We start from the raw sequence: 18951 nt of genomic DNA, 5'->3' as shown, positions 1-18951 counted from the left end.
TTTTGAAAATTTTAAATAACATAAGGAAATATAATAACAAAAAGATTCGTAGTACTTTAATTCATCGCCATTTTGATTTGAGAGAATGTCTTAGCGGTAATGGCACTGTTTTATTTTGGATATCGCGGACAGTTCGTGGTCCCTATCATTTTTTATATATATATAAAATATCAAACAGTATAGGAACCATACTTATAAGCGGGGCTATCCCGCGTCATAGGGATAGTAATTAGTATTATTTTAAGGTTTTTATTGAGATGGAGCCGATCTTCTTAGCCACACCATGACTAGCCCAACTGCCATTCCTATTATGACGATGAAAACTAAGGCAAAGATACCCATGTACAAGGCGCGTCTCCTTCTTCGAACTATATATCGTTTCTGCATATATAGTTCCCAGTCTTCGATTTCCCAAGGGTATTGCGGGTATCCGTTTAGTATTCCCTGAAAATTTTAAATTTTAGATTTAAAATATCTGAACAATGTAGATTGACGTGTATGACTTACTTTAAGTTGTCCATTCTTTTTGGTCCCTTCTTTTTCAACATGTTTCTTCTCCTCACCTTCTTTTTCTTCAACCTTTGAGTCATCGTCCTTTGTAATTTCGCTTGGGTCCTCACCCTCTTTAGCAGTAGAGGTAGTGGGCGCCCCTTCCTTGTCTTCTGGCGTCGGTTTCGCCGTCCCATTGGACTTTTCCTCGAATTTGACTCGCCTACCATTATGCGCTGTGTGTCCGCAAGTACACCCTGACGGATGCCACTTTCCTTTCCCTCTCATACTCCTCATCTTGTCTTCGTCAGCCTCCCCGAACGACTTGGGTCTCCTTTCGAAGATAAAGGAACTGGCTTCACTACACTGATCGCATGAACAGGAACCCCATGAAAAACGTCTCCTTCTCTGACCAGGAAACTTATCCAAATAATCTTCATCAAATTCGTCCGTACCTAGCGTGGAGCCTTCAGGAGGTGATCGGAAACCGCCGCTACCTCGTTGGCGGCTGAAGGGACGCTCGTTTTTACGACGGTATTTGCGACCAACCCAAGGGTGAAAGTGACGATCATAAGGGTCCGTGGAAAAATCGGACAAGGAATCGGCGGAGAATCTATAGCTTCGCGAACCGTGGATCGCGTTCAAGTAGTAGTCGTCGTATTTGCTTAATTCGGGAGGTCTCTTGTGCCTCATGGAACGTCTGCCATACATAAAACAGTGAGGACATATATGTGGACTTTTTGGTCTCTTTTCTCTGCTACCTCCGTCGCCTTCGGATCTGTGTTTGGAAGGACCTGGTAACGAAGAACTACCTCCTGATGTGTTACCGCTGGATCCATTCCCTTCATCGGAGCCTATTTGATCTCCCCTAGTAACGCCTTTCTTCGTTTTAGGACCAGCCGTTGTGGGGCAAGGCTCACTAGGGTCATGTAGGCGGTCGCATTTATTACAAGGCATATTCTTAGGCACTGTTTTTTGACGACTATCTCTACGCGCTTCCACCGAATGGCTATTCTCCGCTCGAGTTATACTATTGGTGCGAACCGTCTTGACTTCCGATTCCACGTTCCTCTTGATCTCAGTTTCCATGGGCTTCTTGATTTCTGTTTCCAAGGGCCTCTTGACCTCCGTTTCTGTGTTTTGTCTTTTAACTTCGGTTTCGATTGGTTTCTTGACTTCCGTGTTGTCGTTAGGTTTAGGTTTTGCGGCTGAAACGCTGATTTCTTCATCGGGAGGAGGACTATCGTCGCCGGTATTGAGTCGGGAATTTCTTCCTGGTGTTTCTTGGACGTCTTCCACGGGAGGCGGTTTCGGGAAAGTCATTTGTGGAGGTTTTTTAAAGTTAGTTGCGGGATTAGCTTTAGGCACGATTTTGGGTGGTGTACTTTCCACTTTTGTTTGGACATTAGTAGTTTTGTTGGGTGGGCTACCCTCCACTTTGGTTTGGACATTGCCCGTTTTGTTGGGTAGTATATCTCCTCGTTCTCTCGCAGCTGCTGCTCGGGATTCCTTTTCTCTTTTGGCTATTTCGGACGGTTTTAAGTTATTGTTGTGACTCATCATGGCTTGCTTGAGTATTTCCGCGTGCGAGAGCGGTTCTGGTTTCTTCACGTCGTTCCCCAGGTTGGCGGCTTTCTCGGTTAAAACCGAGCTAGTAATAGGAGTACTGGTATAAGTAGATTTGTCGACCTTGGACGGCAAAGGTGGAAGGGGTGGCGGAGGAGGAACGTTGGCGGCTGTTTCTTGGCTACCGTTGTTGTCACGTAGAGGTTCTTCAGAGTTTTGAGTATTTTGAGATGTCGACGGAAGTTGGGTATCCGTATTATTAATTTTAGGTAATGGTTCGCTGTAAGTGTTCTCGGGAATATCAGAACTGGTTGATGGTTTCACTTTATCATGCGTTGTCACAGGGGTATCTTCCTTTTTCGCACCATCTTCTTTGTCCGTTAGTGTTACCGACTCGAGCGCGGCACTAGCGTCTTTATTAACCACTTCGTTTTGGGACGATAGTTTATTTGTGAAATTGAAGATACTAGTTCTGGGTTCTTTGTCCTTGCGCCTAAGCACTGACAACTCCTTCAAGTGATGGTAACTATTATGCAAGAAACTGGCTTGTCCCGACGTTCTACGAGCCTGGTTAAAGTATTCCGTGGGATCAGAGTCGTTAATGGCGTTGGCGTTGTCGGCAATCGCGCCTTCGTCGTCTTCTTTATTCGGAGCCAGGGTTCGCGGTAAACTGGTCGTGTCCGGTCGGTGGACTTCAGCCACCACGTCGGTCACGAACGCGCCAACGGGATCGTCCCGAGAATCGAGAGAGTCGAAACCGTTTGTGGTGAACTCGACTCTGGGTCGATTAAGCGCTTTGTTTGTAACGCTTTGCGCAACCGGACTCGATTCCTTCTTGGGTGAAGTTTCGGGTTCAGGTTCTTCCGTGGATGATGGTGTATCGGATGGTAAAGATGCCTCGCTTTCTTCTCGATCGTCGTCGAAGATAGGGTTGACTTTGGTGACTGTTTCTTCGTCGGACGGCGTCAAGATCGGCAGGGTTGATTGGGGCCTGTGCCTCTGATTCTGCCAGTGATTTAGAATCACCTTCAACATATCCGAACCGCTCGGCCGCTACGGAAACATAATTTTCAATATAAAATTGAGATTAGTTTTCGCAACCGCGACTAAAAATCATGAACTAATTGGGAAGAGTAGTTGTCGTTTCAAATGTCTTTATAATTCGCAACCTTGTTCCCAAACTGGAACAAATAAAGTCAGCTTATTTAAAAAGACCATCCCGGCTTTTGCCCCGTTAAATAAATATTTGAATGTTAAGAAATCGGGCTTTCTTTTGTTTCACTATACTCTATATGTCTGACTACAGAGTTTAATTGGGAAACATCGAAGGGTTTAATGTAGACCGTAGTTAAAACACTTTTCTCTGAATCGAAAACTAGTTTAACCTGTTCTTATACCCCTTATTTGTTTCTGTTATACGTAAGTCAGGCGGGGAAATAAGACTCTCGTCGTAACTTTCATTTTTAATGTTTGATAACGAAAAAAAAAATATATTTATCCGTTTCTGGTTTTGTAACCTAACTACCTACGGTCGTAGCCGTTGGTAAATGTATATCTCTAGTGGAACGTAGATTTTTATTGGAAGATTTTGATCATCGAAATGCTAAACACGTTCTCAGATATCCCAACTATAACGACATCGCTAAGAGACACTTTTCACTTTTTATTTTTGACCCAATTCTTTCCTTAAATTACCGGCGGTATAAAAACGGAAAAGGTGGGATGGAAGACATCCCCTTTATCTAACTAACAGCTGCTTGATATCTTCGTATTTTGGTAAATTAAATTCGTCTAGAAACAAGACAACAATAGTAATTATCCGAGTCAAACTGTATACCGGAACTTTGATTATGAATCTTTTAAATTAAACGCTGTTAATAATAATTATAATCAAGATATAATTTATCCTTAGAAACTGTTAATACTTTTAAATTATGTGTTGTGTTTTCGCGTAAACATTTCTCCCAACTATTCTAAGAATTGGGGAGTAAATAATTTTTAACAACAGATATGAAATAAATCGTCCATCATAATTTAATGGATTTAATGTAGGGTTTTAGAACTAACAAACGACGACATACGAAACGTGTCTTTAGGCTATTATTTAAACTATTAAATTTTATCCGTTATACAGACGTCCTTGACAATTAACGGTAGGCATGCGTGTTACGTACGGCTCGGGTTAAGGAAAAAACGTTAAGAGGGCTCGCTTTCCTTTTTGTCTTTGAAGCTTTTGCCATGGGGGAATTTTGTATCTTAAGTCACAGTGTGGCCTCGAGTGAATTTACCCCTATGTATAGAAAAAATATGATTGAAACGAAAAAGGGTGAAGTGAAGTCCCCCTTCGTTTCAGTTCAATTCGACCAATTAAACGTCGCAATGTTTCACTTCACCTATATAACGGAATTAATTTCGCCAAGTTACAGCTTTGGAAAGAGTTTCCCTTCCATATAAAAACCTGTTTTTCCAATATGATTTTGCGCCTTTTCAATTTTGCAACTCATTACCTACAGATATATGTGTTTTCCTAAGGCAATTCACGCAAATGTCTAAACTATAACCTTGGAAATAGTGCTACATATCATCTCGTATAAATAAATGCCTATTTTTTTATTCTTTCTTTACTTCATGGCTTACGTGACATTTCTCAGAAACAAATTAGTTGTTTTATGAGCGTTACTTATTTGGTTCATTTTAACCTACATTCCTTGTAAAGTAAGAATTATAATTCTTAAAACTTAGACCTTATGCCATCATTTAAAAATTTCTTTACTATAAAATTGATGGCTTTAAAAATCAGGTTTAACTTAATTAACACTCCCGGTGTACAATATACGATAATACTTCTAATTCACCGTATCATAAAATTTTTATTTTTTTTAGGTTTCGCAAAGGAGCGTGTGGTAAAATATGGAAATTTAGGTTATGCATTTTTTTCTTGTGTATGAAAAAAATAATAATATTTTAAAATGCAACATATTTTTAATTGCGAGAAAGAGCGGTCTTAAGTTTTTACGCCATTATTATTTTAATGATAGTTTTTAAAATTTTGTTTAACAATTATTTTAATATTTGGTACATAAGTTTAGGTTTAAAAAGGAAGAGGGTTTTTTCTGGATGACCCCCTCAGTACCATCACAGTTTGCGCCAGAAAAATTATGAAGAGCCATAGGTGGGTTCATTATTATGTTAACTAAACACAGCGTAGGGCATCTATAGAATTTATTTAATTTTAAATGGGTCTTGCTTCTAGCAGCGTAATGAAGTTTTAATTAACGTTTTGAAACTCGAAATCACGCTGTTAAATTCATTTTATTTGTAATACCTCTTATAAACTAATTAAGCCAAACATATTTCTGTAACCATTAGTACAAAAAACATGCGGGTAACTTAATCTAACTCTAATTCGGAACCATTTTTTTTTCTTAATTTATTCATCGTTAATTTATTTATCGAGGCACCTCAAGTCAAATTTTGATTTCTTAACTTCAATACCTCTAGGCCTAAATTTGTTTTTATTTTCAATATGGTAATTTGACTCGACATAGACGAGGTCTAAACGTTAACCCTTTCCCACATTGAAACTAGACCAAAATTGTTTCAAATTTAAAAAAAAAATACGTCACGATATTTAAAAAATAAAAACTTAATACGACCTAGACGTGATATAAGAAAAGAATGGACAGAATAAAATATAATTTAAACCGTTATGAATTTAAAAATTTGACCGCAACCCTCCCGTTACGCAATATTTTAGCAATAAGGCGTTTAAAAAACAACTTTTAAAAATTCCCCAAAAAGTTGAAGACCTAATTTTCAGTGTCTCCAAAACAGAACCTTATAATTATAATAAAGCACCCCTTTAATTTAAAAAAATAAATTAAATAATTAGTCAAATTATTTTTGTATTATCTGGGCAGTCATTTCGTGAAAAGCGTTGAACTTTAAGAAGTGTATAGTGTCTTTAATGAAGACTCATTAAGTTAAACTATTTTAATTATCGCGTTGTTATCTTTAAAAGCCCCTTTTTACGTTTTAATTGAACAAAGGAATTATATTTATATTGTTTTAAATTACTATAGTTTTATTGAAAGTCAAGATTACAAGACGGTTTAGAATCTGGTTTTCAGCTTTGTATAGCTGCCCTAATGCGTCTGTAATGGATTCAAGGTAAAATTATTTTTAATTTTCTTTCATAAAAAGGGGACGATTTTTCTGGTTTTCTAAACACTTAAAAGACCCCGGCAGGGTTTTATACGGTTAATTTCGAAATTATAAGAAATACATTAATTACAATGTAAACGTATAACGGTTGGTTATTTCATTATTGAGGCTATCGGTCGGCACGGCACCACACCCATACCCAGATAGCCACTGCGCCAAACCTTATTTGACCATACCTATTTTATTACCCACACACACCTAAGTCAGTATAAGGAATTTATACTATCAACTAAGGAATCATGAAAGTAATATTTTTTCAATGGTGATAGCTACGTCGGAACTGTGCAATATTTTTTCGCGTGTTACAATACATTCATTCTCATGCCTTTAGTAAGTAATCTCACGATTCGGAGATTTGCTCGAGAAACAAAAAAAATGAAAAATAAATTTCATTTTTTCATTTTAATTTTTACACACTTGGCTGAACTCGAGACGCGCGGGAGACTTGGTGGTGATTTTTAGCTCAGATTAACCTTAGACTGTGTACTAAACTGTAATGAAGTGTTAAGATAGTTAAGGCTTGTTAGGCGTGGTTTTATAATACTCTTAAAATGGTGTATGCACTGCACAGTTTCTTTGTTAAAGCGCGCCCCGATTTTTTTATTAAATTCTTTTTACTGGGGAGGAGGGAGAAGAGAAAGGGGATATCTGCAGTAAATTTTGAGATTTTGGGATTTTGCTAGGCCTCCTTTCTCTTTCAACAATGAAAGCTTATTATTGCGCTATTGGGACATTGATAGATTATATGGATTTGATAAGGAAAGTGATCGTTTTTCAAGAAACGTTTGGAGAAACGAGATACACATATTTAGGTCTGATTCGTTTGAACTTTTGTATTTCGATGTAAATTTTAATTTTTTTTGCGAAAAGTTTAATTTGTGAGCCACACAATTTAAATCTTATTTACTTGATTATTAAAATACTCGATATTGGTTTAAAAACATGGCGTTTTCACTAGAGCTAAGAATCTAGGATAGATGAAAGTTTTTGGGCGGGTTTTTAAAACCCGGCTATTTCATTTTAAAGTTTTTTTTTTCTTAATTTCAATCAACGAACGAACGGCCTTGTAGTTAAATGTTTGTCTAAAATTCCTAGTTAATAATTTTTTTCCTGGGCTAAAACTGCCACCTTAAAATTTTTCCAATCTGGTTTTTATATACGTATAGTCTCATTTTCTTTTTAAAAAAATTAATGAATAATCATTCATTTTAGCTCTGTTTTTTTCCTGTACACATGCCTAACTTTAAAAAAATAAATTATGAATATCATTCTACATGTTAACAAAGAGGCACCTGTGTTCTTTGGGGTTTCAGTATAATTTTACTTGATTGTAAACATGTTTTGAACGTGTAAACCGCGCAAACGTTCCTCCTTACTTAGTTCAACCGACATTAATCAAGTATATAAAGCTAAAATTTTTACAGAGCTACTAAAACGGGTTTTGGCTCAAACCGTACGTGTACTTCTTGTCAAAATTAACAAATATTTCAGATTAAACATTTATTGGTTAAATTATATATAAATATTGATGCTATCTATGATACGTATAATATTTTATCCATAAAGTAAACAAGCTAACGACCGTACTTTCGGTTGAATTTATAATCGAACTGGGAAGGAAATAGCTGATATTACACGTTCAATGACAACCGAGGGGCGGTTCACTCTCGTATAAAAATTCAGTGCAGTGTTGTCAGATCCTCTGTGAGTAAAGTACTGAGTGAAATTGAACTGCTAGCCATTCACTCTGCAATCTCTTGACTCACCAATGCCCTGACAACACTGAGGGAACGTTTAAAACCCCCTTTACGATGTTTCTTAGATGCGAACTAGACCCATATAATGTTTCAACATACAAGTTTAGTCGAAAGATGACACCCAATACTTAATTAAAATTAATTTTTAAAACTTGCTACCCCTTGTTAAGATTAAGAGTTCATTGAAATAAGGAAGAAGGAAACAACTTCTTTTCACACTCATCTTGTTGTATAGTATACTAGTTCAGGGCCAATTGTTTAAAAACTGGCATTTAAAGGAAAAAAGGCGGAGGTCGTTGTAAGTTGTTTAATATCAACTGGTTTGACCTAACGAGACCCCGTTCCTATTGAGCTCCAATCCAATGTAATGTTTTGTATCATATTTTCTATGGCTATTCAATGAGATGCCGAGATACTAGTTCATATTTTAAACATCAATCAAAAACAAATTGGACAATTGTTACATGGGTATCGTTATCCATACCATCATTCCACGCTTTCAATAAGTTTTTTTAAAGGATCGATAAAGAGATATCGTATTATTTACTAAAATATTATCTTTACAATTTACTTACATTGTACCGTGTAGAAATCCAACAACACTTAATTTACACTTTTAAGTTTTTGCCTGCATTTAATTCCGTAACAACCTTTTCACTAATCAGAATTAGTATTATTAAGTGAAATTGCTTAAAAACAGTAAAACCCTAACCCAAATAACAAATAACCTTATTTAATTCTACTAATTTTAACCTTCAACATCACTTAAAATTAAGTACGGTACAAGTTTCGAGTTATTTTCAAGTTCACCTCAAAAGGATATATAAGTTAAATCACGAAAAATTCCACTTATCCATGAAAGTTTGACCTTCGCTCAATTTAAAGGTTAACTAATAATCATTGTGTCAAACACGTAACATTCGCGGTTGCGTTTAAACATTAAGTTCTGTTATCACAGAGAAGCAATCCATTCAAGGGGCGGTAATCGCAAAAAAAAACTATTTTTTTAAATCTGTCATTTGACCCTCCCTTTAAACTTCACGAATTTTCGAATAAAACTGTTAATCTCGATTATTTTCTAAAGGGGGGAGAGATTAAGTTCAGTACACGAAGGTGTGACGTATAATGAAGGAGGGGTGAAACCCTTTATAATAAACAAGGGCGAGTCCAGCATAACAATGGCGCGAAAATATATAGAAATTTAAATGATATCAAATTGAAATTGGAAACTTACGTTATCATCGTAATACTCGCGTTGCCCTTTTCCATTTCGTTTTGCAGGACGGGAATGGCGCCCATTCCTTCTCCACCGAATCTTTGCGATCTGAATTTTATCAAATAGTTTTTATTTTAAAGGAATAATCAAGAAAAAGAAAGGAATAATAATAATAAAAATGGGGGTTTTAAGCGCCAGAAGGCCTGGCCCGAGCGCGAGAATTATTCTAAAATGTTTTATTTTTTCTCTTTCTTCTAAATTTACCGGTGCTGTGAGAGAGTTACTTGATAGTCGCGCCCATATCCGACCTCCGTTCTCGTCTGTAACTACTCCACTTTCTAAAAGTTTTCCCCCTTACCCACGTTCATTTTCTAATTCTTAAAAAACGTTTAACGTAACGTAGTCTAGAGGATAAACGACAAATTTATATGGAATCATGCACTTTGTGAAGAAAGCATGAAACTTTGCACAATGATAAATAAGGGTATTCCTAATTAATTCGAGATTAGAGCCCACCTCTAACTCATCCGTGACATTTGTGACAAGCTTTCAAAAGTCCCCATAATGACATATATTTGAAATCTGAAATTTATGAAATTCCCCAAACTTCGATGCAGAGCGAAAGCCGCTTCGCCGGGACTGGCTAGAGGCATTTTCATAGGGGCCGTCTCTAAAGCGAAAACATACGCAATTTATGCAGCCTTAACGGATAGATATATTTTCTTAAAGCAATGGAATTATATAAAATATCGAGAATGTACAAAATTTTGATTTTTAATACTTAAAGGAGACAAATTTAAATGCATTTTAAGTAGCCCTCTTTCAATATTTTTCTTTTTCAATTATTTATTTTTTTAAATTCTTTTTCACATCCGCCACATTTACAAAGTGCGGTGCAAGGTAAATTTGCTTTGACGCATTTGCACTTGCCATGACAACCTTTTAGGCACCCACATTTTATCATTTCGCGACAAGCTTCTGCGGCTGGTGGAATTGTCAACCATGTTGGTTGCCATTCTATGGTATTATCTGGTTGAACCAGTTTGGTCCACCCAAAGTCAGACGGGTCCGGTAGATCCGGCTGTTTTTCCAATGTCTGCCCAAAATGTGCCCACCCTGAAAAGCCACTCGAAGCACGTGTTGTAGCAACGCGTCTGCCGAAGGTGGTATGTTTTCAATGTCACGATTTTTTTGTGTGAATAAGGTTTTTCTTGCTTGGTTGACTTTTTCGTCAGAACTACACCGATCATACGTTAGTATCACAAATCTCCCTATAGTTGGAAAAATTTATTTAACGGCCGTTATAGAAGGCCTTCTAGATAAAGCGGGAGTTAGTTCTTTAAATACATTCCAAGTTGACCACGCGGTTTTCTTTCCTTTTCCGTTAAAATGTGAGGTGGTATCACATCCTGTGAGAGCGTGGATGGCATCGCCTCGCATTTGTCTTTTCCTATTTTGTAAGCGTAACGTGTTGCGTCTATGTAACGAACGCCAGTAATATGTGCCAGTGAGACGCTTAGAACCAAGACATCAGTATCCACGGTTCTAATCAAAATGGATCTATGTCCTTACTTCACGCCGTCCAAAACATGAAGGAGCATCCTCGTATCTGCTACCTCGTGAAAACAAGGAGAAATGTCTCCGAAATTGCCTTCAACAAAGCAAATTACGTTTTCACCATTTGTGACGAATATGGCTCCTGGAAACTGAGACGCGACAACCTTTTGACTTAAAAATGCAAACAATTCCTTCTTGTTTTCTTCGTGCCTTAGAAATTCTGGCCAATTGCGTGGCAAATCTTTTCTACCTTCAACCCTAACTCTCAATCCCTTACCACGCTCCCCTTTAAGGCTGCCATTCAGGTACACGTCAAAGACGACATCTACACGGCGAACGGAACCGATGAACTGGGAACGTATGTATTTTTAAAATATAGTTGCGTAATCAGAGAACGTTTTACCGTTGCCTGGTTTGATGATATAGACAATCACAGCACCATGGAGTACGATCAAATCAGATTCGAATGTTGTAGTGATATCGTCGTCGTCTGTCAACATATCTTCTAAGCAATGCGTTAGGTCAGACTTGGTACCGAAGCGTATGACACCATTATCCGACAATGAAGGTGGGCAAGGTTGGTTTTCGTGTCGAAAAAAAATCTTCTAGATCGCCCATACGGCCATAGTCTTGAAAATAAATTTCGATCATTCTTCATGGCCGCTATTTGAAGTTGGTTTTTGGAAATCGCGTGGTCAACTTGGAATGTATTTAAAGAACCAACTCCCGCTTTACAAGCCATATCTAGAAGGCCTTCTATAACGGCCGTTAAAAAAATTTTCCCAACTATAGGGAGATTTGTGATACTAACGTATGATCGGTGTAGTTCTGACGAAAAAGTCAACCAAGCAAGAAAAACCTTATTCACACAAAAAAATCGTGACATTGATAACATACCACCTTCGGCAGACGCGTTGCTACAACACGTGCTTCGAGTGGCTTTTCAGCGTGGGCACATTTGGGGCAGACATTGGAAAAACAGCCGGATCTACCGGACCCGTCTGACTTTGGGTGGACCAAACTGGTTCAACCAGATAATACCATAGAATGGCAACCAACATGGTTGACAATTGGTTGTCATGGCAAGTGCAAATGCGTCAAAGCAAATTTACCTTGCACCGCACTTTGTAAATGTGGCGGATGTGAAAAAGAATTAAAAAAAAAATAAATAATTGAAAAAGAAAAATATTGAAAGAGGGCTACTTAAAATGCATTTAAATTTGTCTCTTTTAAGTATTAAAAATCAAAATTTTGTACATTCCATTGCTTTAAGAAAATATATCTATCCGTTAAGGCTGCATAAATTGCGTATGTTTTCGCTTTAGAGACGGCCCCTATGGAAATGCCTCTAGCCAGTCCCGGCGAAGCGGCTTTCGCTCTGCATCGAAGTTTGGGGAATTTCATAAATTTCAGATTTCAAATATATATGTCATTATGGGGACTTTTGAAAGCTTGTCACAAATGTCACAGATGAGTTAGAGGTGGGCTCTAATCTCGAATTAATTAGGAATACCCTTATTTGTCATTGTGCAAAATTTCATGCTTTCTTCACAAAGTGCATGATTGTTTTGCTTATCCTATAGACTAAGAGAAAGAGTGAGAGAGAGAGGGGAAAGATTGAGAGACACGTCCCGAGGGGTATTTTTACATTTATATATATATCAAAAAGTAAGAAAAATTAAGTTTATTAGAAGTAACTTAATTGAGGTAAAACATTCAAAGCCTCTGGAAGCATTTCAACCCATCAATAGAGCTACCTTAGTTGTGACGTCACGGGCTTAGTTTTGACAGTAGGCTACCATGTTTGGTACCGCTTTGGTTCCATGGACAAATAGCATGGGTGACGTCACATCAATACTTTTGAGATAGCTATCTCTGTGGACAATGGTTGCCAGTACCAGGGGCGTGCCAACATGAGCTAAAATGTTCTACTGGAGCGGGGGCAAAATGGCTGCCTAATGTTAAAGTCCCATAGAGTTGAAAATTTGAGCGGGGGCTTTCGCCCCCGCTGCCCCCGTAGTTGGCACGCCCTTGGCCAGTACTCATTTGTGAGCGCGATTCTACCGCTATCTACTACAACAGACTGAAAAGCTTGTAGTATTCTGTTCGATTCAGATCATTCATTCTGTTCCAAACGTGCAGGAGATGCCCTGACAAAGAACTGGCAACACTGAAGCACGGTTTAAGTTAAGAACTGAAGGAGGAAATTTCTTAAGCCAATTTAGTTCGCAGTATCTAATGTTTCCCAAGTGGAGAAAACGTTATTTCACGAATTGTCTATGTACATTTGATAGTTATACTAGTAAACAATAAACACCCTCCTGAATTACATCTAGCTAACCCCCAATTTACCATAGACGTACGCTTAACTTAACTCTATTATTATACTCGTACCTAACAACATTTTTCATAAACTTTGAAATTTAAACGTGTTTCTAAAACTGAGAAAATATAGCTTTATCACGTAAAGTTTCACCTGAACGAAAATTTACTTCAACTAATGAATATCTATTATTATTATCTATAACAGTTACCCACCTTTGGCGAAATACTATATAATATACGGTTACGTTGGAGAAAAGAGTTGAGAAAATTTGGAACACCGGGCGACCTTCTCCAATCTGCCAAAGTTATTCCATACAGAAAAAAAAAATATAAAAAGATACGGGGGGGAAAAGAAGGATTTAAAGTTGAAGAAAAGGGGGTTGGTTGAATAGATTTATAATTAATAACGTATTGAAAATGATATATCGAAAAGAATCTCGTATTATATCTTACTGCCACGGTAATGTCGATTTCGAAACTTTAAATCCAGGTTTTGACGACGGTAAATTTCGCGTACATCACGCACTCGAGGTTTCACCATTTTTAACGCGATAATCGGAAGAAGAAGAGAAATCACCCATCTCTACGATTCCAAATTTTTGATTCATATCTATCGAGCTTAGGGTTCAAAAACTAACTAAATAATTCACTTTAAAGGTTAACGCTTCTTAAAGAGTTTGGGGGGGAAAAACTGAATTTTAGTTTAATTAAATTATGTTCCGGAAATAAATTCTATTTCTACTTATTATTATTTTTTTAAATCATTCATAGGAGAAGCTTTTGTTCGAAATGACTGAGCGAATGTTTGGTATGATTTGGTTGCTTGCTTGGTTGGTGTTAGAATGAAAATGGTGAGGTGAAACGAACTTAACTTAGGGGTGGCTTGGCTTGTGGTGGAGAGTATTATTTAGGCCAGGACAATAAGAAAACCGCTTGGCTAATGCCAATATTCAGTGAACCATATTGGCCATTTTTAAATGCAATTTATATATACAAGTTAAATATGCCGAGAGGCAATGATGAAGGACGAACGCCCTCGCGGTTGTCTGATTCGTTTCATTTCGTCTTTTAATTATGAAAACTATGAGTAAGTTAATTATCCCGTGGTTTTTATGGTTTCACGCGTTTGGGGGTACATTTTATCTTAATTATTCTGTTTATTAATGAACTATTTTCGTAATCAAACTGATTGACAGTTTTATTTCTAAATCATAAGATCGGATCCATAAGTTTGTCACTAGCTTGTTATATGTCTTAGAATCGTGCTTTCAGTCAATAAGTGACTTTATTTTTTATAAACGCTTGATAATTATTTCGGAAGTGCAGTTAAAATATTTGCGGAACAAAAAACAACATTGTCAATATTGACATCCAATTTTGTAACCTTCACGGGGAATTTCAATTAAATGTCCGCTATATTTACCCGTTACCGGCAAACTCTCCTTTTCTTCTTTTTGAAGCGATAACTACAATAATTTTGATAATTTTCTTTATTTAAAAATTAAAAACATATTTTTCGCAATACATTTTTAATTTCAGGGGTCATTAATTTCCGTGAAAACTGGATTTTTTTTTTTTGAAAAAGAAAATCATTAATAAGGTCGCGTACGAGTGGACTTTTCCAGCAGTTTTTAAAATTTCGTTTATAACCAATATTCCCGTTTGTCGGAGTCTGTCGAAATTTGAAATATGTGATTAATACCCCTATTAAGTGCACATTAAGAAGATAATTAACAAGAATTATAATTAAATTTCGATCCATATCTAATTAGAATTGTGAATTTTATTGATCTCTAAGAGGTTTATTCAAGTAATTTACATATTGTGTTTGGTCAATTTAAATATTAGTGTAAATAAAAAAAATCTAAACTGGAATTTTCGATACCAGTACGTATGAAATTTAAATTAAAGTGGTTTTAGAAAAATATATCCGAATCGTGTGGGCTCGGATATCTCCATAATTGGAAATACTAGTTCTATACGATGTAAATCGTTATTAAGACCAGCTTTTTGTTTTTACCGTTATCTCATTATGATCATAGATATGGCCTGTACATTCGAGCGCGGGAATGCAAGTTCATTACAATTTTATTTACGCGCATAGGTTATTAAGAATTATCGGTTATGTTTTGGGCTACTACATTAGAAATTAAAGCCGGTTTCACACGAATACTGATGAATTTCTGCCTCAAATTATCTCGTGTGGACCCAACTTAAAAATCGTAATCGATGTACACGCCTGTAGCTTTGACTTTACTAAAGGGATTAAGTTACGTGTAATCTTTAAAGGTCCTACCCTTAACAGTGCTAAATTCTTAAGCCTAATCCGTAATGAGTGTACCAATAATCAGAGAGTAATTAGCTCCTTTGTCTTAAGGTTGTTAAAACAATTTGATTAAATTGCTTCCTACAGTAGAATTAAAATTCCAACTCAAAAGCGTACAATAGGGTATTTAAATTAAGTATTAAAAACTTAACCTAAAGTCATAAATAAATGGCAGATATTTGAATAAACTCACTGAATCATAAATTCTGTAACGTATACCCCGTTTTACTTGGCCGATCAGTTAAACGATAAATAAGGTTATAAAATTCTAATATAAAAATTTATCCAGGTCTTCCAGGCTTTTTGCGAATTAGACGTTTTATTGTCGTCTGTTTTTTTTTAAATTTTTGATTTTTTGGGCGAATACATCATACTTAACTTTCCATTACACCGACTTAATAGTTATAGCGGTCTAAATATTTATCAAATGAGCCCTTTATTTTAACTTTCTTTAAGGGGAAAACACCCCATTCTCGGAACCGTATAAAGATAAAGAGTTAAGCCTAAATATTTCAATGTCTTTCCAAAATAATAATATAGGAAATAAACAATAAACCGAGGAGGCATAAACTAATTTTATTATAGGTTTCAAACTTGAATATATTAAATTTAAAGGAACCATATTGAGTTTTTATTTAACCACCGTTTAAGTTTAAGGAATATGGTAATTATAGTATCACGAATTACTCCCGATGCCCCTCTGTAAGAGGAAAATAAATAAATAAAAACCACTTTATCTCGTGATTTTGTTTTTATTATAATTAAATTTATAAATTCTGGTTTTTGCAAAAAAAAAAATAAATAAAATTAATATTTTCTTTCTTTTGATGAAACGCATTTTACTCGTTAAATGAACCGTGTCTTTAAAGAGACACTAAAAATATCGTGAATGTTATATGTACATTTCTTGAATCAAAAGTGGGTTTCTTAGTGCCACCATAAGTTCATAAGATAAGTTTCAAAAGTTTGTCACTGGTTAGTGAGAGCGTAGGTCATAGATTCGAGGTAAAAGCGACGCCTAGTGAGGCGCTGTCTTAGCACAGACTAAATAGGAAGATGGAAGCCATGCAAAACCGAGTGTAGGAATTCAATTCTCGCTTGTCGTTCTCGAACTAGCTCTAGCTGTAAGTCTCTAGCACGTCATATACTTATGGTAGGAACATGTCTTATAAACTTATGGTACCACGGCAGAAATATCTTTTATAGATAAGATTACGCGTACAAAGTAGCTTCGTATAATAGTTAACTATTTTAAAGGAAGGAAATTTAATTTTAATTAACACTATATCGAAAAGATGAGATCACGCACGTATATTTTAATCACCTTTATCCCTTTCCCTTTCCAGAATATTTATCAAAGTGATAAACCTGAACGTTTTTAATCTCCCCCCCCCCCACCCCTCACCCCGTTTTTAAGGAAGAACTGTAACTTAACGGTAATTTTTCTTCTATAATTAAATATCACAGGAAGACATAAAAATTTATATATTTATTTTTTCCTCTCGGAAACTGTCGTAGGATTAAAAGATCATCTATAAAGGTCGTCTTATTTATCCGTTTCTGTTTCTATCAAATGTGGTTTGCCTTCTACAATCTAGAAAAACCCATTTTTTTCACTTGTTAATCCCTACTTTTTTAGTTCTATGAGCTTTTAAAGAGCTAGTTTTTATGGTTGGATCTGGTTAATATAGTGTGCCCTGGGCTATGAAAGTGAACTTTACTAATGTTTGACAAGAATATGTCCTAATCATTCTCGTATAACTGTTAATAAGTATACCATTTCGAATTTGCTCTAGAAACGTCAGCGTTTCTTTTTGAATTTGATACTTTTTTCTTCACCCTTTGCTTTCAACTTCAACTTTGACCCCCTTTCTCCTTGAAGTTTGTTAAAAACATTCATTTATCAAGAACAATTTAATAGACTTCTAGTTAAACTTATGTAGTCTGTTGTTTTGTAATTTAATTGTTTATCTATACCACGATTTAGTAGAAAAATAAAATATATTTAAGTGAAAGAAACATCAATGTTTTTTACGTACAATTAAGTTCCAATGTTTTATAAATCTATGTCTTAAGTTGTAAGCTACCGTTTGTCAACAGTTTTAAACATTTCAACACGAATTGCAAATTACGAGAAAATTCGTGAATCACGAACGTTGGTTAACAAAGAAAAGTTCAAGAAGAGACTTCCGGACAGAAGTCCAGTTTCTACTAATCTTTGCACGACATCCTTAGAGAGCTATGAGTTTTTCCAATTTCACTAATAAGGAATATATTTAAACCCCTGGTGAAAGTGAAAATTGCTTCCCAGATAAATTCATTTAATTCTTTAAATAAACCATCTTATTAAATTGAGCCAGCCTGAATTGAAGCAAATACCCATTTACTATTTTCGAAGTACAAACTTTCCATAATTTTGTTTTCACCCGGTTTCTAATTCAAAAGCCTTAAGTTAGATTCGTTATTACTCGGATGAAGATTCTTTTGTGTAAATAAAAAGTATTTCAATACTATCTGGCGGGGGTTTATGGTTTATATTATTATATGTAGAGAAAGCATTCAACCAAAAGTGAATTTAATTTTTTTATGTAATATTTTTCTACCATTAAGATTGCCGCACGAACTGACCCACATCGCCACTACTGTGGCCAAAACATTTTTTTTTGGTATAATTGGAATGGCGGACTTTTAAAAAGGTCCACAAAAATATTGGAGGGAGATTATGTAGAATCGTTTTCCTAAAATAGCCACATATATTAGGTTTTTAACATTTTTAGGTCCATTGTTGTGCTCCGAGAATTTTGCATCCAACTGTTTACTTTTTGTTTTTTTAATTTTTTTGGTTGATTTGTTCCAGCCCCTTGAGAATTTATTATTTAAGTTTCACTGTGGATTGTGACAGTGGACTTTCTACGCTTTCGTTTTTGTTAGTTAGTAATAATTTAACGTATCTTAATTAACGCGTGTTTAGTGGAATCCTCTCTCGCATAAAAACTTAAGTCCCAAATTATTACAAAGAAATTTGAATCTCTTACCTGATGTGGAAAAATGGAAGAGACAGTTGATTTGCCAATCGCGAAGTAACATGAGAAACTATATAATTTGTTGTCAATCAAATTATTAGTCGAGTATGATCGAATCGAAACTAGAAAAACGTTCTTAGTGAAATATACGTTAGCTGTCAGTCGCTCGAACACATGGAATAAAATTAGACTGTTAAGCGTTGCCAATTTAGGTCATGTTAGTCTTTTCCCCTCTCACCTCCCTATAAAAATCTTGCAGCCGGTTTTCAACCAGATCTAACTCTTAATTTTGGCGTTTTTTTTAAATCAAATGATAATTTACAATATAAAACTTAAACAAAAATCAAGTAGTGTTATTATGATATTTATATGATTTGAAAGCCATTTTGCTCGAAAGATCTTAAAGAAAAAGTTAACGCAATAGAATTTTCTCCGTCTTTGCCATAGACATATAACACTATATACACT

The 18951-nt window shown here is 35.8% G+C and overlaps 2 protein-coding genes across 4 annotated transcripts; both read right to left on the bottom strand.

Annotated features, from left to right (window-relative positions):
• Positions 1–3: 3 nt before the first annotated feature.
• Positions 4–13772, bottom strand: LOC149692174 (uncharacterized). Its single transcript, XM_089867847.1, has 5 exons — positions 13588–13772; positions 13348–13430; positions 9271–9360; positions 508–3108; positions 4–444 (listed from the first exon to the last, which is right to left on the bottom strand). Exons 1-5 carry the CDS (start codon positions 13673–13675, stop codon positions 250–252), a joined length of 3057 nt encoding a protein of 1018 aa, XP_089723973.1. The 5' UTR covers positions 13676–13772; the 3' UTR covers positions 4–249.
• Positions 10116–11605, bottom strand: LOC149692175 (uncharacterized). 3 transcript variants are annotated; one of them, XM_089868808.1, is made up of 3 exons: positions 11213–11603; positions 10931–11134; positions 10116–10864 (listed from the first exon to the last, which is right to left on the bottom strand). In XM_089868808.1, exons 1-3 carry the CDS (start codon positions 11307–11309, stop codon positions 10821–10823), a joined length of 345 nt encoding a protein of 114 aa, XP_089724934.1. In that variant the 5' UTR covers positions 11310–11603; the 3' UTR covers positions 10116–10820. The 3 variants fall into 3 exon arrangements, 2 of the variants coding, with proteins under 2 accessions (XP_089724934.1, XP_089724933.1); XR_016382906.1 differs by having other exon boundaries at positions 10116–11159; positions 11213–11605; XM_089868807.1 differs by having other exon boundaries at positions 10116–11134; positions 11213–11598.
• Positions 13773–18951: the final 5179 nt, after the last annotated feature.

The sequence above is a fragment of the Phalangium opilio genome, unplaced genomic scaffold (genome assembly GCF_054372755.1).
Source record: "Phalangium opilio isolate 3A_F unplaced genomic scaffold, DU_Popi_V2 ptg000024l_1, whole genome shotgun sequence".
Lineage (NCBI taxonomy): Eukaryota > Metazoa > Arthropoda > Arachnida > Opiliones > Phalangiidae > Phalangium > Phalangium opilio.
Note: the sequence above shows the minus strand (reverse complement) of the source record. Positions and strands in the feature narration are given on the sequence as shown.

Coding starts and splice junctions, on each gene's coding strand:
- LOC149692175 (XM_089868807.1), bottom strand. CDS start 11,309: ATGTTGACAGACGACGACGATATCACTACAACATTCGAATCTGATTTG. Junction 11,135..11,212: donor TATCATCAAACCAGGCAACG/GTAAAACGTTCT, acceptor TTCGCCGTGTAG/ATGTCGTCTTTGACGTGTAC.
- LOC149692174 (XM_089867847.1), bottom strand. CDS start 13,675: ATGGTGAAACCTCGAGTGCGTGATGTACGCGAAATTTACCGTCGTCAA. Junction 3,109..9,270: donor GCGAGTATTACGATGATAAC/GTAAGTTTCCAA, acceptor ATGTTTCCGTAG/CGGCCGAGCGGTTCGGATAT. Junction 445..507: donor AAAAGAATGGACAACTTAAA/GTAAGTCATACA, acceptor TAAAATTTTCAG/GGAATACTAAACGGATACCC.